This window comes from Calidris pugnax, unplaced genomic scaffold (assembly GCF_001431845.1).
Source record: "Calidris pugnax isolate Ruff unplaced genomic scaffold, ASM143184v1 scaffold14, whole genome shotgun sequence".
Classification (NCBI taxonomy): domain Eukaryota; kingdom Metazoa; phylum Chordata; class Aves; order Charadriiformes; family Scolopacidae; genus Calidris; species Calidris pugnax.
Genome location: NW_015090793.1, coordinates 9491253 through 9507512, shown reverse-complemented (window position 1 = coordinate 9507512; position 16260 = coordinate 9491253). Strand labels below are relative to the sequence as shown.

General features: G+C 49.2%; 1 protein-coding gene across 2 annotated transcripts; it reads right to left on the bottom strand.

Moving 5' to 3' along the window:
* Positions 1–1767: 1767 nt before the first annotated feature.
* THNSL2 (threonine synthase-like 2) lies at positions 1768–6975 on the bottom strand. Of its 2 annotated transcripts, none has more exons than XM_014966676.1 (7): positions 6601–6661; positions 5907–6134; positions 4952–5146; positions 4531–4683; positions 3338–3568; positions 2282–2430; positions 1768–1930 (listed from the first exon to the last, which is right to left on the bottom strand). In XM_014966676.1, exons 2-7 carry the CDS (start codon positions 6127–6129, stop codon positions 1892–1894), a joined length of 990 nt encoding a protein of 329 aa, XP_014822162.1. In that variant the 5' UTR covers positions 6130–6134; positions 6601–6661; the 3' UTR covers positions 1768–1891. The 2 variants fall into 2 exon arrangements, with proteins under 2 accessions (XP_014822162.1, XP_014822161.1); XM_014966675.1 differs by lacking the exon at positions 6601–6661 and adding an exon at positions 6780–6975 and having other exon boundaries at positions 1770–1930.
* Positions 6976–16260: the final 9285 nt, after the last annotated feature.

Below are 16260 nucleotides of genomic sequence, written 5' to 3'. Positions count from 1 at the left end.
AGTCACCTTGAGGAACCCGGGCTAATAACACGCTGTGTATTTGAGAACCAGAAATATCCAGCTGTTTACTCAGTGTTGCAGATGCTGCTGTGAGTCACTCAGCTCCCGCGTGAGTTAATGAGACACCCAGCTCCCTGCAGGGCTGACCGATAATCTTTATGAACATTTAAGGCACATATAGGGCCTGACTGGGCTGTATGGCTATGTACCAACCGGTGTTGCAACACTGCAGCAAAACTCGGTGCAAGACCATACAGGAGGGTCCCAAATCAAATTTCACTGCTCACTGTCTCATTCCTGCACACTAACAAGTACCATTCATCCAGGTGGTTTGGCCAAGATACCTTGTAAAGACAGACAGGAAAAGGGGTACTGACTACCGAGTCCTCATCACATCTTCTGGGTTCAAGAGCTGGTGATGAGCTCTATGTACCTTTTAGCAGCTGACAGTGCCTGTGACCTTTTGTCTCTCCATCCTGTCCTACCTCGGCAAGTCATCAGGACTTACTCAGCCTTTCGTGTCCTTATCTGGGTGGCCTATGGCCGCAGTCCTGTTCTTCATCTTCCCACCATCATTTCCCAGAGCCTCCAGCCTGTAATCTTCAGTCTAGTCTGGGTGTAGCCTGCCCTTGGCTTTAGGCTGTCCCCTGGTTTAGGCTGTCCTCTGCTTCCCAAATTGGCTGTCCTGAGAAGTTTCGTGTCAGCATGCCTGGACTTTGATGACCTTCTACTGGAGGTGCCTCCAGCACCCTCCCCCTGACACCCCTTCTCTCGTTCCTTCCTTCTCCTGCTCCCACGTCCAGACCTTTCCCTTCACGCTCCATTTGTACCAGCCTGATGGTTTCCACTACTGATCACTACAGCTCAAACTAGGCCAGGACACTGGTGCAAGCACTGGCCTTGCCATTTAAGTTAATAGCCAGATCTCTGGCGTGGTTTTGTTCCATGTCACTAGAGTTGTCCAGGAGAACGTTTGGGCCCAGTTTGGACCACAGGTCACAATGGGGACTGTTCCCAAGGAAAGTTTTGGCATGTGGGCATGAGCTGCATGGTGTTTCCTGACCTAGACTTTCTGCTTCACCTTCAACTCTTCAGTTACTGTCTAACTGGACAGTTTTCTCTGCTTTAGCATAGTTTTCAGAAGAGGCAATCTGAAGAGGTTGTACACTCGCTTTCCAACGCCTGCCTGGATGAAGCCCTGAGCAACCCGGTCTGACCTCAGGACTGACCCTGCTTTGAGCAGATCCTAACTAGAGACTTCCTGAACTCCCCTCCAGCATGAATAATCTGTTGAGCTATGGAAATATTTGCAAGGATGCTTCAGATGTGAAGTGAACGATGATGCCCCATGCAGCTGTGGAGAGGGATGTGCAAAGGGATACACCCATCCAGCTCCTTCGGATTCTCTGGACATGACTTTGCCTGGCTGCCTTCCCTTATGGTCCCAAAGTCTGGCACATGCTTAGTTGTCCCAGCTGACAGTGCTACTGAAGGGACATGGACCAAGAGAGGAGCCCAGCTACCATTTGAGCTCTGAGGAAGCCCATAAATTCATACCTCGGGAGGAAAGTCAAGCTGCAGACCACAGCAGCCTGGTGATAGGGGCATAATGTCCCCCTAATGTGTTTGAACAGCTTTTGGGAAATCCATGTAGCTTCAGGCCACAGTGATATAACACCAATGATTTCAGACTTCGGTCACTTGTTTGGAAGCAGATCCAGTCCCTGTGGATCACAGGTTAGGTATGAAATGGGAGGTATTTATTTCCAGGTGTTTGGTTTCTGTATCTCCATGACTTTTCATTTCTGAGGCCTTTGCCTGCCTGCTGAGACTTGTTTTACTCTGAGCAAGTTGCAGATGGCCATGGAGGAGGCATTTCTCCTGGTCTTCCCTATCTTCTTCCTGGTCTCTTCTCTTGCTCTTGGTGAGCCTTTCAGAAACATCAACAAAGTCCTTGAGACATGATGAGATTTATAATTTTCTATGTGTCACATTTTGAGAAAATGTCCCTTTCTTGCTAACCTTGCACATAACGAAAACCTCAGAAACCCAGCATTTAACAACGTAAATTACAAAGTCAAGCCCTAAAAAGTGAGGAAGAAAGTGTTTGATCTATCTCAGCTCAGCATAAATGCTCAATATGAGTCATGCCTCAATGCACTGCTGAAAGGCATTGCCAGTGGCAGAACTATGCTCTCGTAAACCTGGTAGAACAGAGTACAAGGAAAAAAAGTATTTCTAATATTTGTTATTTTCCCATTTTGGCCAATTCATTACATACCTGAATATCCATGGCTGATGCTAATGTAGCCTTCACGCTCTCCGACAGCGAGAAATCTCCTTGTTGAACAGTCCTATGAATGATGTCATTGCTATTAACCACGGCAACAAGTCGAATTGGGAGACCCATTTTCTGGGCAATACAGCCAGCTAAAAAAAGTGAAAAAATACATGCACGCAATACAGCCAGCTAAAAAAAGTGAAAAAAATGTATGCATGCTTGAGGAAGAAACATTCAAAGGAGGTTTAGCAACGAAGTCATTGTACAAAATGGTTGGACATGTAGTTCAGAAGCAGACACAAATGACATTCTCTAATGGACTCTGAGAAATCTGTCTTTAATGTTTTGGTAGAGCACCAGATTATAAAATCCAGGGATGCAGTGCTCCATCTGCCATCCACACTGACCCTCGGGCATCTCCGTATTTAAAGATGGATGGGCGGGGGACTGAGAGGTCAGATTGCTGCCGTTCAAGCAAGAGAGATGGAGCTTTTGGACTCTTGCAGCTTGTTAATGATGCCTCAGATGGGCAGCCTGGAAATACAGTGAATGCAGTCGAGTCTGTTGAATCCTTTATTGCTTCCATGAGACAGTTGTATGCCTATTATGGGATGGAGGCAATCAAGAACTCACTTTTTAGAAGGCCAGATTACACAATTGAGAGTGGTTCTCTTGACTGCACACTACCATGCAAACAAGAATAGGACCAGGCAGCATTCCACACCTCTGTTAATGTCTCAGTTAGAAAATCAGAGCCATGGTATTTTCCCTCTTTTCTGGATCAAACACATTCTGTCCTCTTCTAATGTGCCCATCCTCAAGATAGCTACAGTCATCATCAAGGAGTGGTTTGGGATTTTCTGCACCTTGAATCAGTGACACCTAAATGAGTAATAACCACACATGAGTAATAAAATATAAGTGGTTCTGAAGAAATCCTACCAGAGAGTGGGTGTTTTAATAAATAGTAATACCCAGCATCTGCAAAGTGTTTTTAGTCCATAGGTCACAGCACTCTCTCTCTTCCATATCTAACCTATCTTTTTTTCCCTTCACCTGTGATATTTCCTCCTCCTCCTGTTGGCACAACAATTTCCACCACTGGCAGCGGAGTGGTATCCAGGGACGGGGCACACTGAAAGTAAGCATAGAAGTGGTGAGCGATCTGCACCATAATCCTAGACCAATTGACCGAATTCAAGCTCATCAGATTGTATTTTCTGGCAAAATCCACATCAGCGAACAGTTCCTTGATGGGCTCATCGATTTCATCACTGTTCCCATGAGCTGTCAAAAGGAGAAAGGAAAGATTAGATCTGCCAACATCAGCGCATCAGGCACAAGGTATTTCTGCTTGGAAATCGGGTCAGTCTCAAGCCCTGGGGTTTGCTGGAGCCAGGGGTGTCCTGAGCTGCCCGTCTGCCTCGGGGGCTGTACGAGCCAGGGGCTGGGTAGCACCACATGGATTCCAGCTGGTTTCTGCAGCCGTTGCACTCTGTGCTCTTGTTTACACCAGGTATATATCTGCCAGGAAGGCAAATGCCTGTATCCCCTGTGAGATGCCAAGGTGAGACCTGGCTAAGCAGAGGAGTCCATGGAACAGCTCAAGGCACCCCGTGGTGATCCCCACCATGGGGACGGCACAGAGGTAGGGGATGGACCACTCAGGAAGGTGAAGAGACAGAGGGAAGGTGTCATTCTTGGTGCTTTCAGTGCCAAGAAATGGTGCTGAATTCAGTGCAGATGAACACCAATGCTCTTGTTTACACCAGGTATATATCTGCCAGGAAGGCAAATGCCTGTATCCCCTGTGAGATGCCAAGGTGAGACCTGGCTAAGCAGAGGAGTCCATGGAACAGCTCAAGGCACCCCGTGGTGATCCCCACCATGGGGACGGCACAGAGGTAGGGGATGGACCACTCAGGAAGGTGAAGAGACAGAGGGAAGGTGTCATTCTTGGTGCTTTCAGTGCCAAGAAATGGTGCTGAATTCAGTGCAGATGAACACCAACCACCTGCACAGATGCAGCTCTCTTCTGCGGCCAGGTGAAAAGGGAGCCTTGAACCACTTTTCATCAAAGTGGGGTCACCTGCTGTATGCTCCTGTTAGCCAGACACCTGGGCATGGTGGCCATGATGGCAAAGACCCAGCTGGCTGCAGCTGCTAAAGCAGCAGCCACCTGAGACTTGTGGGGTCATTGTTTTGACATGGCAGGGTCATAAAGCAGACAGTCCAACAGTAATGCCAACCAGCAAAGACATGGACGTTGTCTTCAATGACGGTGGTCATCTGAAGTTCCTGTATCTGGGTGCAGAACCCTTTGGGCAGCAGAACAAAGATGTCCATGTTCTTCTGCCCTCTCACACTCTCGATGGCGGAGCTCCCCGTGTCTCCTGAAGTCCCTGTTTCAAAGTAAGGAAGAACCGAGAAAAGCAAAAAAATTGATGTGCCAGTCAAACCTGCATCACTGCACTTTAAGAAAAAAATATAGAAATTTTCCACGAGATACTTTTGGCTAGGGCAGCCACACTGGCATTGCCTGGAGATCACTCACCAGCCAGCCATGAGGCAACACTACCCCAGCACATCTATGGGGAGGGCCGTGGGATGATGGCCCTCAAGGTAAAATCCTGCCCAGAAGTTTTACCTCCCAGAAAGAGGCATACTCACCCACCACAATAGTGACATGCTTCTGCTTTTTCTCCAAGAAATACTGTAAAAACTGCCCTGTGCAGGACAAGGACAGATCCTTAAACGCATAAGTAGCCCCGTGCCACAGCTCCAAAACATTCAGCCCATCTTTCAGCCGGGACAAGTGGATGATGTCCTTGTGTCTGAACCTGCTGAAGGCCCTGTCGATCAGGTCTAGAGGGAAAATGGTTAAAGGGGCTGTTAGATTGGGTGAATGAGTATTTTTCTGCCCTATGGCTTCCTGCATCTGTGCTGTTCGTGCTCCTGGAAAGCTTTCTGCACAACCAAAGACTCTCAGTTGCTAGAGAGGTGACAAATATCTAACAAGTTATTCTTAGTTGGGAATAAACCAGCCCACTTTATTGTCTTTGATAGCTCTACGGTGAGAGACCCCAGGGGACACCTGACACTACCAGAGCAAAGTGTCTTAAAATACAAAATACAGGAAACTCAAATTTTATCGTAACACACTGTTAAGAAAGAGGTTGTAGCTGCCCTCTGGTGGAAGTGATAGCTGTTAAATGTTAAAAACATTAAAAATCAGATCTCAATGAGAGCGTGCAACAGCAGAAAGTAGCTGTTAAATGTTAAAAACATTAAAAATCGGATCTCAATGAGAGTGTGCAACAGCATAAACCCTAGTGGGAGGTCAGGTCTGGAGCAGTGAGCAGGACCACAGCATCAGCCATCACTATTGCAGTCACCACAATCCTTATTTGCACGCAGGGGACATCTTTTCCAGAAGGTAACAAGCCCCAGCAAGGTGACAGAGGAGAAGAGGGTACAGAAAAGAGAAGGCAATGGTGCAACAGGCTCTATACTCTAGGGCCTGTGGAAAGGATGGGGCAAAGGCAGGCAGATGCATCTGGCCACCCCAAAATCCTGCATATTGAGGCTCACCCTGTGAGCATCTCCCTGCATGGTTGAGGCTCACCGTTGAGGGTGCTCCGTGGGACCAGCTCGGCCGTGATGAAGAGGGAGCACAGCTCCTTCACCAGCTCCCGGTAGGAGAGGCAGCTCCACTTTCGAAGGGTGTCCCCGTCCAGCGAGGGGATGTGCTGGGGCATGAAGAGGCCCCCGTCGGGTGCGTAGCCGGAGAAGAGGGCCTCCTCAAAACCGACAGCCCCGGTGCCTCCCCGTGTGCTGACATACTCCATGGGTCCTGGGGAGGCACCACAGTCACTGCCAGGGCCCCGAGCATTCCTCCCCCCGGGAACAGCCCTGCATCTCAAGCTGACCCCCCAGAAAAAGTTCCCGTGTGGACAGACAAAGCTCCTCAGGGAAGAAAACACCTCTTCCCCTAAAAAAATCTCATACAGTGGAGAGCTAGAGTGGACAGAGCCAGAGCAGGGCACGGGGCATGTTGCAGGCAGTGGAAAGGCGGCCCGAGATTTGCACAGAGGTGGCTGGAGCCTCCTCCTCCTCCCGCTGTCCCTGTGCCTTTCCCACCCCGTCCCAGGGACACTTCCCAGCCTGAGCAAGAGCCCTGACAGCGCAGAAGTCACTGCACCAGAGCGTTACGTCCCCTGCAGGGTGTTGGCAAAATTTAGTTTTAAATTGGAGTTTTAAAATTTAAAAAAAAAAAAAAACAAACAACAAACAAAAATCCAGGAAAAGTAAATAAATACGTTTTTAGAGCAGGCAGATTTCGTTCAAAGGGGTTAAACCGAAGGCAGGATTTAACTCGGCGCAGGAAGGGCTGAGCTAAATCCGCCGGATCCACGCAAACCCCACCGAGCAGCCGCGGGCGCTGCCGGGAGAGGCCCCCTCTTGCCCCCATCCCGGGAACCCCCGCGGCCCTTCCCACCTGGGGCACTCTGGCCAGCGGTGCAGCCCCTCGGCACGGCTCGGCACGGCTCGGCACGGCTGCAGGCCGCTTGACCCCACGCAGAGGCAGGAAAAATGGCCGGGCAACTCGTGGCCGCCACCGCTGCCGCTTGCAACCCGGCCACCCTTTGCACTTGTGCTCACGGAAAACTTCTCCCCGTCGCAACTCGCCAAGGTTCCCCTCGCCGCGGCGCAGCCAGACGACGTGGCTGCCCTGCACCGAGCCCGGGAGTGGGAATAGGGGGGAAAGATGGAGTCGAGATGTTCCTGGTGGGGCCGGGCAACAGGGCAAGGGGCAGCAGGCACGAGCTGCAGCTGGGAAGAAATCTAGTTAAATATTAGGAGATAGCTTTTGACCGTGAGAGTGAGCAAGCATGGGGTATGGAGAGCTTCTTGTCTCCAGTATAACCCCAGGGAAATAAAAAATTTGGCTGGGGACACACCGAGCCGCCTGATTTCACTCTGAGGTGGGATTTAAATTTGAGATTGAACCTGCTTAAAGCAGGGTTTGGGTCAGAAACCTCCAGAGGTCCCTCCCAACCAAAATCAGTCCATAATTCAGCTGCACAAAGCCAAGTGTTCAGCCTGTGAGGCTGGGTCATGGTAACAGCCCCGTCCCACCGGTGGGGAAACTGAGGCACGGGAGGGAGAGGGGATGTGTGCTGGGGTGTGCAGAAAACCTCAGTTCTCATCTGCAGGGAGAGGTTGTATGTCCGTTTTCTTACTTTTTAGTTTAATAAATAATAAGTGCTTTTTGAGGGGCAAGGTCAGCACGGGACTGGTGGCAGCGTGGACCCGGGGTGCAGTGCAGCGTGTGCTGCTGGAGCGTGCGGGGGGACTTCAGCCCAGGAAGGCAAGGTGCAGAGGTACAAAGGATGGCTGATAACAGCCAGCCGTGAGTCAGCAGCTTGTGTCCACAGTAAGGGACACATCACCTGCCAAAGCATCGGAGTCCAAAACGGCACGCGTTGCCTCTAGCTCTGATGGGTAACTGAAATCAAGAGAAAAGTCTCCAGAAAAGAGTGGTCCAGTCCTTGCCTTGAGCACCGAAGTGGAAACAGGCTTTTCTACACCCAGCATCTAAAAAGGACTGTTTCTGCAAGCTCCTCAACAGGAGGCAGAAGCTAAATTTCAGGCTCTGGGCAAAGTTGCCCGTGATGGTGTTGCTCAGGGTGGAACAGGGCAGCTGTAGCAGAGCAGGAAGCAAACAGCAGCTTTTTAATAATATACCTGAGCTTGCCCAATGGGCCAGAACAATGTTAATAGTCTCCATTTTCTGACTATGTCTAGGAAATCAGCTAGATAGGGAGCTACTTATCTATACTTATTTAAATTATATCACCCAACCGGACCACATCTTCCCACCATAGGGAGATCTCTGTGCCCAACATTTCCCATCACGTTTGTAAAGATGAAGCCTGAGCCACCCAAATCTGCTGTGGCCCCAGGGTCCTCCCTGTACCTGCAACCACTGGGTTCTTTTGGCACATTGATGTGTAGTGGGGTGCTGACCCTCTCACAGGGAAAGGAAAAACCAGGCAGGAGGGCAGGACCTAGCTCTTCAGGGATGATTTGGGTTTAAATTGGTGGCAAAACCTCCCCGAGGCCATCCTGGAGTCACCAAAGGCCTCCAGGGTCACCTGGCCAGCTGAGGCGAGTGGCCAATGTCCCCGAAATGGACCCCCAGCTCCAAGACATCAGCCACTCGCCTCAGCTGGCCCCAATATGCAGGGCTAATCCTACCTTGGCAAAGTGATGTAGAGATATGGTGTTCTCGGGCCCATATTATTTTTAACGCCCTGTGTATTTGTGGAAGGTGAAAGGTCCTTTAATATCCTGTCAGGTTAGCTATTAGTCCCTTCCTCATTTACCACCTCTGAAAGGGTTTTTTGCCCATTGTAATCCAGTCGTAGCTGACCCAAAAAATTTTAAGTAGCACCTCTACCCTAACCTCTCCCATGACAACATGCTGAAGTGAATTTGGGATTTTCCTTCTTTGCAGCAGAGGCCCAGCACGCTTTGAGCGTAGCTCTGATTTAGACTAGAACGAGGAAAAGATAAAATCCCTAGGAAAAGCTGCACAAGCTGATAATTTTTATTACCAATATAATAATTTCGTAACACCAATGTGCATCTGAGCATCTCCGCAAAGGTCACCTAGCACACCCCAAGGGGACCTCACCTACTCCCACCACCATGGGACTCCATGCCTCTGGGCATTTCCTCACTGTACATCTAATACTTTTAATGTGTGCACTAACTGTGTGACATAACTTCACTGATTCATCTCAATTTTTCGCGTTTTGCTCAAGTGAAGAGCTTACAATGGCATTGACTATCCCTTCAGCATTACATCCCCTCAGGGTGCATGCAGGAACCCCACAAAAAAAAAAGGGTGATCCCAGGATACTTGCTGCTCTGCACCCAAAGACAGAAATAGCATCAGGGCTGTTGCCCCAGCTTTATCTGTGCCTGGGGTCTATCAGCACTGATAGCCCTCTCTGATGAGATCGTGGGTCAATGCTGTGATGGCAGGTGTTGCTTATGTGGCAGCCACAGGTGAACACACTCCAGGACGACGGTGGCATTTATTGGGAGGGCTTTTTCCATGCTTGGCCCTGCAAGCTCCACACGTTCAAGTTTAAAGCGCCGTTTCTTTCATAGCAATTTGAATTTTAAAAGAAAGGAGAGGAAGAGCGTGACTGTGCTGCTGTGCATCAGCCAACTGGGGCTGATCCACTGCAGCAACAGACCAAGAGCTGGAAAATATAGCAGCTTTTAATGAACCTGCTCTTGCCTGGTGCCTCCATATTCCTGCTGGGATTTGCATTTCCACTCTGGACCTTGTCCATTCTGAGCAGTTCATGCTCTTTGGACTCATCTGTCAGAAACCAGCTGTGCTTGCAAACCCCACCTAAGGCTGCTGTCAGACCTTTCCTACTTCTTTTCATGCTGCACCAGCTTTCATCCCTCAGCCTCAGAATTTCCTCAGCCTCTCCACCCAGAAAATATAGCAGCTTTTAATGAACCTGCTCTTGCCTGGTGCCTCCATATTCCTGCTGGGATTTGCATTTCCACTCTGGACCTTGTCCATTCTGAGCAGTTCATGCTCTTTGGACTCATCTGTCAGAAACCAGCTGTGCTTGCAAACCCCACCTAAGGCTGCTGTCAGACCTTTCCTACTTCTTTTCATGCTGCACCAGCTTTCATCCCTCAGCCTCAGAATTTCCTCAGCCTCTCCACCCATGCCAAAGGCATCCCAAAGCACGGTGAGGACCCAGGAAGCAGAAAGGCACATACAGCAGCAAGAAGCCAACTTTTTTCCTATGCCAGTCCCCCAAAATTTCAGGTCTCACCCCAGAGCATTGCAGCACCTGAAAAGAGCACTGCAACGCTCTCAGCTTCGTGTTTGCCAAGCAGCTTTCTATGGTCTCCACCAACGGGCCCCTCTATATGTCCCAAGCACAAACAAAGTGGTGGGTTTGGGTCCCCTTTCTATACCACCAGCAGAACATCCTCAGGACCAAAGACCATCCACAGTGTGTGCCAGAGCCACCAGAGCCTCCCCGTGTCACTAGATGGCGGCAATGCCTTGCATCCAGGGAGGAGATGCAGGAAGGCAGCCTCTGGAGAGCTTTGCTCTGCTTGCACCCAGCCTTTCCCACCGCCGAACCACAGTGTGTGCCAGAGCCACCAGAGCCTCCCCGTGTCACTAGATGGCGGCAATGCCTTGCATCCAGGGAGGAGATGCAGGAAGGCAGCCTCTGGAGAGCTTTGCTCTGCTTGCACCCAGCCTTTCCCACCGCCGCACAGGTCCCTCTTGCCTTTCAGGCCACGGACACCCAGACCTCCCACTGAGATTTCAAGCAACAGCCAGGAAACACCTCTCAAAAAAGTCCCATTTTGGGGTGGAGGAAGAGGAGGCAGAGGCAATGTCCTGCAGCAGGATGCCAGGCTACAAAGACGGGTGGCCTGAGCCCATGCAAGGGCTCATTGAGGCAGGAAAGAGGTTGTTTGTTAGGAGAGACATGCTCACCCCATCTTCTCCCTGAGATCCACCCTGGTGTTTTATCACCCTCCTTCCAGCCTCCTCCCATAGGGGTTTTTGCAGCCTATGCCCAGGGAGAGACTGGGAAAGGAGCACATGGAAAGACCCCAACTATGATCATAAACAGGACCAGAACGCACCAAATTTAATTTAAAAAAAAAAAAAATCACAGAAGCCCGGAAAGCACAAAAATCTGCTGTTTGTCTCCCAGGTCACTGCCCATGAGCTGGCTGGTGTCTTCTAATTGTACCCAAACAAAAGTTTTCAGACCTGTAAGTGACCCAAGCAACGCCAGGCAGGTCCAGGAATTGGGTGATAAAGATGTCTGGGGTTTTGCAATGCCACTTACTGCCCTGTACAGAATGCATCCCAAAGGGGACCATGTTATGGCGTCTGAGAAAAAATATATAAGCTTGTCACTGAGGGTGTGTGAAGGAGTTACGTGTCCCGCTACCCTCTGATGCACAGAAGCATAAACTTTCACAGGAAAACAGGACAGTTCCAGCTAAAAACTGTAAAGTTTTGGGCCAGAAATCAAACTATTTTAGTTCTGCCTTTCTCAGAGGCAGACCCACAGCAGGCTCAGGGATCCATAGCAGGAAGAGGGCTAGGAAGTTTTCAGAGAGTGTCTGCAGCTGCACAGGGAGGCGCACACCCATAATAATTTGTTTGAGAATCGTATCAAGGAGATATAAGGCCGATATATACAACTTTAAATGAATAAAAGTGCATGAACCTGCCTCTTTCCTATGGCAAATGTGGCTCGTCTTCCTTCTGTCTAAATCTGATATAAATCGCAGGTATCTCAGCTGACATGAGGTGGGACTTCCACATGGATCAACACCTCTTCTCACCTACAAATGTGCATGCACATACTTTTTGACCTCTACCTCTGGTGATTTTGCAGAGCAAGGAGCTGCCAGCACAACGGCCCTTTCCCCACAGCTGGGTGCGACGCCCTTTCCTCACCGCGAGGTGTTTCACAACAGGTTCAAGGACATCTGTATTGTGGTTTGGGTCTTGTAGACCAAAGTGCAGGACCCACTCGTAAAAGCAGAGCAGAAAGGGAGCACGAGGATGGGGTTGTGCAATGCTGGCTCCCGCAGTGGGACGTTGAAGATGCTGTCACCTGAAGCAGGTTGTGCAATCTGGTCCTACTACACCAAAGATTATATTAAACACTAGGGCCAAATTGTATTTCAAAATCTGCAGTCCCACAGGATATGGGCTCTGTGGCCACCCACCAGGGACCTGACAAGGAAGATGCTGTGGAGACTGAGCAGTTAAAACATACTTGCATTATCTGCTTTTCCAGGTGGCTTTGGGAAGGTCACTCAGTGCACAGTCTCTGTGGGCACTGCATCATGTATAAAATGGGGGTACCTGTGCTCAGGGTGGTGCTTTGACTATAGCAAACATGGCAACAGCACCAAGCAATACATGCACAGAGGCAATCCTGGACTTTGTCCACAGCTCTGGCCTTGCTGGCACCATGGTCATTTCCCGTGGAGCATTTCCCTGGCCGTGAACCTGGTGAAAACCCAGGTGCTCTCAGACCTTATGCAACCCCTCAGTCTGTCCTCCTCGTGCCAGGGTCATGCCTCAGCACCAAGCACCTGGTTTGTGCATCACTCTTGTGTCATTGCTTTCCCCAGCCAAGGAGTGCCATCTGCTAAGGAAAGTCATCTTAGGGGCTTTTGTTTGGACTTTCATTTATTTTAAATGTAAACTGTGGTTATATGTTTGGCTCAGAGAGAGAGAGGAACACTGGTCTTTGGCACAGCACATCTGCACATTCATTCTGGAGTGGTAAAGATACCGGGGTGATAGTCACCCCAGAGCGTGAGGCTTCATCAGATATTTGTGTGGGACATCAGATCTATTGTTTTGACAGTTTTATTACATTTATGAAAAGCTATTTCAGGGAACGGGACATTCGTGTAGTGCATGTGTGTGGTAAGACGGGTTGTACATCAGGACTCACATGCAAACTGTAGGGCACGCAGATGCACAGGCTCCTCCTCATGTCTATATGGGCCTGAGACCTGTGAGCCACAGGTGAGCCACTGTGCTGGATAAATCAGGATCAAGGGGAGCATGGCCAGCTGGAGAAGTAAGCACAGGCTCAGAATGACAGCCAGGTGTCCCTCAGGGACTGGAGTTCATCTGACCACCTGTAGGCACTTGGGGGCTGCTGCTTTTTGCATCCCAACATACAAGTCTCCGCTTGGTGAGAAGAAGGTTTGTTTATGCTCACTGTGTCTCAGGGGCTCTACGTGTGCCTGGATCAGATGGAAACATCCACGCTGCAGACATGTGGTAGGGTGAGATGAAACACATTTGTATTGGTTAAATGTTTACTGACTCTGCCTGGGGGGCTCTTCCACACCTTTCTCACAAGTACATTAACTGCTAATGGTTCTGCTTCTTTCCCAGCATTTTCTTTCCCTGCCCTGGCACAAACTAGCTCCAGAAGCAACAAGCATCGTTTTCAGTCCTTGTCCCCTGACTCCCTAAATTGGGCAGTGAATGGATGATAGTCTCAACCCACCAAAGGCCATGCTGCAAGAGAAATACATGCCCTCTGAGGGAATGAGCAGGGGTCTATGTGCCTGGGGAGGCGATGGCACTGCGCTGCAGATGGCTGAGGGAAGAGAGCGGGAGGTGCGTGGCACAGCCAGCAGCTTTATTCCTGCAGTAAGGCAAGACCCCAACAGCAAAGGCCCAGCTCTTCTGTAAGCTCTGCTCCCTAGGTGACCATTGGGCAAGCCAAGCTAAGGCAGTGGCAGGTCTCCTGCTATCAGGGAAACTGCCGCCTTGCCAGTAGGGAAGCAGTACTGAGCCTTTGCTCCCTTTGGGACCTTTGTAATAAGATGATGAGGGCTGAGGGCTACCCTTCGCTCAATTTCGGCATTAATGTAAAGCTTTATCAAATTGCAGTGCTCTGTATAAGCTACCGCTTTGGGCAGTCTTATCAAGGCTCTGATAATGGTATATCTAATCTAAACCAATACGAAGTGGCGCTTGCATGTCTGCAGCTTGGAAGTTACAGTTTGGAGGCAGCCAGCCTCTAGGATATTACCACAGCTGTTTTAAGAAGAGAAAAAGCTGAGAAAAGTGCCATATTTAATCTCAGTGCTGTCTTGGTAATGCAGCACAATGGAAGCTGCATGACAGACCAAGAGTTCATGGCAGCAGCATGTTTCCAAGCTTTCAAAGAATTGCAGCCACATGACCTGCCGCAGAAACCTTTGTTCCTCAAGTCTGAAAATAATCAGACCAAAGATGTGAAAACTGGGCAGCAGACCAAGCTTCCAGGTACAAGCATAGCAGGAATAGGAATGACCCAAGCAAAAATACGTGCTGAGACAGAGGGAAGCCCACCTGTAATTGGCAAGCTTGTGACCAAGGTCTTCAAAAAATGGCTAAGGGCTCTTGGGTTGAGCAGCTGGACTTGCATTGGAGAAATCCATGACTGAATCAACAAAAGCTCTGGCTTGTAGCTTTTCACATTGCGGGTAAGAAAGTCCTAGTGTAGAGCCCAGTCCCAGTTCCAAAAGCACTGAGGTGAAACCAAAGGCTTCCCGAAGCCTGGGGAGTCACTGGTGGGATAGATAGGAAGAGCAAGAGAGGAGAGAGAGGCAAGGTACATGAAGACATTCCCAGACCTCCACAAAGCTGCCAGGTACCTTGTCCTGGGCTGCGTCAAAGTGCTTCTCCCCACAAAGTGCTGTAAAGTCCTTTTCAGAGTTCAGAGCTTAAATTAAAATTTTAGTTCAGGCTGGAGGACATAGAGAAGGATTTTTGCTGCAGGAGCCCTGCTACTCAAAATCTTGTTCCCTGCTATAAGACCCAAATCATCAAGAGGTGGGGCACATAGGAGCGTGGTTTCCCAGTGCCCTGGAAGGCACTCAGTGAAAGTGGGAGCTGGTTCCAGGAATTCCAGGGAAGGGTTGAGGGAAAGTGATACCAGCCTGCAACTGCTCCACAGGCAGTTACAGAGATGACGGGACCAAACTCTTCTTGGTTATGGCAGACGTTATAACATGAAGCACCAGCCATGAACTGCACTTTGGGAGGTTTGGGTTGAGCACCTCTTCAGACTTCAGACCTCAGTGCTGGGTCAGCACCTGCAGGCCCAGGATGGGTATTCAGAAAGGCAGAGGGTGTCGTTTTCAAGATTTGGCCAAAGCCATGGCTGAACTGATCTGGTGCTGGTGATGTTATTGCTTTGAGCAGGAGGTTGAACTGGAGACCTTCTGAGGTCCCTCCCAGCTGCCTTTTCTCCCATACATCACCTTGGGACATAGAGCATTTGGATACCTCCATGGCTAGGAGGAAGCTGAGAAGTTTTTCATGTCCATATCTTTTATTCAGGTGCAAAAACCAGAAATTAGACACTTGTGTCCTTTTTTTCTGACAATCTTCTAAGATCCTATGCTTTATTTTCAAAGCAACTTAAACATGGAAGTACCTTCTGGCTTCCCACAAGAAGTAACCTCCTCAAAAATTTTTGGAAATGATCAATGCTTCTTCTCTTTCTACAAACCAGGTCCAGGCTTTAGGGTATGGATTTAGCTTTAAACAACTGGTCAACTGACTCGGCCTTGTGTTAATGGCAATTGGGTGCATTTTCTTGGCCATGAAAAGTTAAAGTATTGTCATGTTTTAAAAGATCCTATATTCTGGTGGCGAGATGTAAAAGTGTTCTGAACTTTGCTATTGAGATTAAGTTTATCTCACCTGGCGTTTGCTCAGCAGGCCTGGCTAGATAATAATTACCCTGGCCAAATTTCATTCAGTAGGGTTTGTTCTTTTTTTAAGAACTTCTGCATTTCTTTACTCGGGGAAATAAAAGAACATGAGTCCAGCAGAATACTCGCAGACAAAACAAAGAAGTTTTCTTTTTTATCATTGATCAAAAATCAGTTGGCTGCATTTCCAAACGTGCCAGCAGTGATCCATAGTTCACACTTATCCAGCATACCGAAGTCGGGAGCATAGATATATTATACCTGTCCACAGTAAGTGAGAAGAGGAGAGGATAACTGCAGAAAAGAACTTGGGTCCCAAGTGGGGTGAATTCTCTCATGAGATGCCCATTTCTGTCAACTAACAAGAGATTTCTGAACAATTTTATTCTCCTTTTAATATTTGGTGGGTAACATCCAGACCTTAGGAGCTTGGCCTGCCCAGGGAGAGTTCTCACCCAGTTTCTAGTGGTTTTCTAAGTGGTTCAGCTGCTCAGATTAGGCATAATAAAGATTTAATGGTTTGTGGAACCAAACCTGGTGGTGTTTTCTAAATCCCATCTCATTACCTTGGTGGTTGTATCTCTTTTCAAGCTGGCATGGGTCTCCCATGGGTATTGTGGGCCTAGGAATTCTGCAGTGGTTGAGATGGGGGGGGGGTG

What these genes read in the sequence shown, in the direction of transcription:
- THNSL2 (XM_014966675.1), bottom strand. Translation starts at nt 6,129, where the DNA reads ATGGAGTATGTCAGCACACGGGGAGGCACCGGGGCTGTCGGTTTTGAG. An exon ending in CAACGTCCATGTCTTTGCTG is followed by an intron (nt 3,569 to 4,530) that starts GTTGGCATTACT and finishes TCCTTTTGACAG; the next exon opens with CTCATGGGAACAGTGATGAA. An exon ending in AGGAGGAGGAAATATCACAG is followed by an intron (nt 2,431 to 3,337) that starts GTGAAGGGAAAA and finishes CACTTTTTTTAG; the next exon opens with CTGGCTGTATTGCCCAGAAA.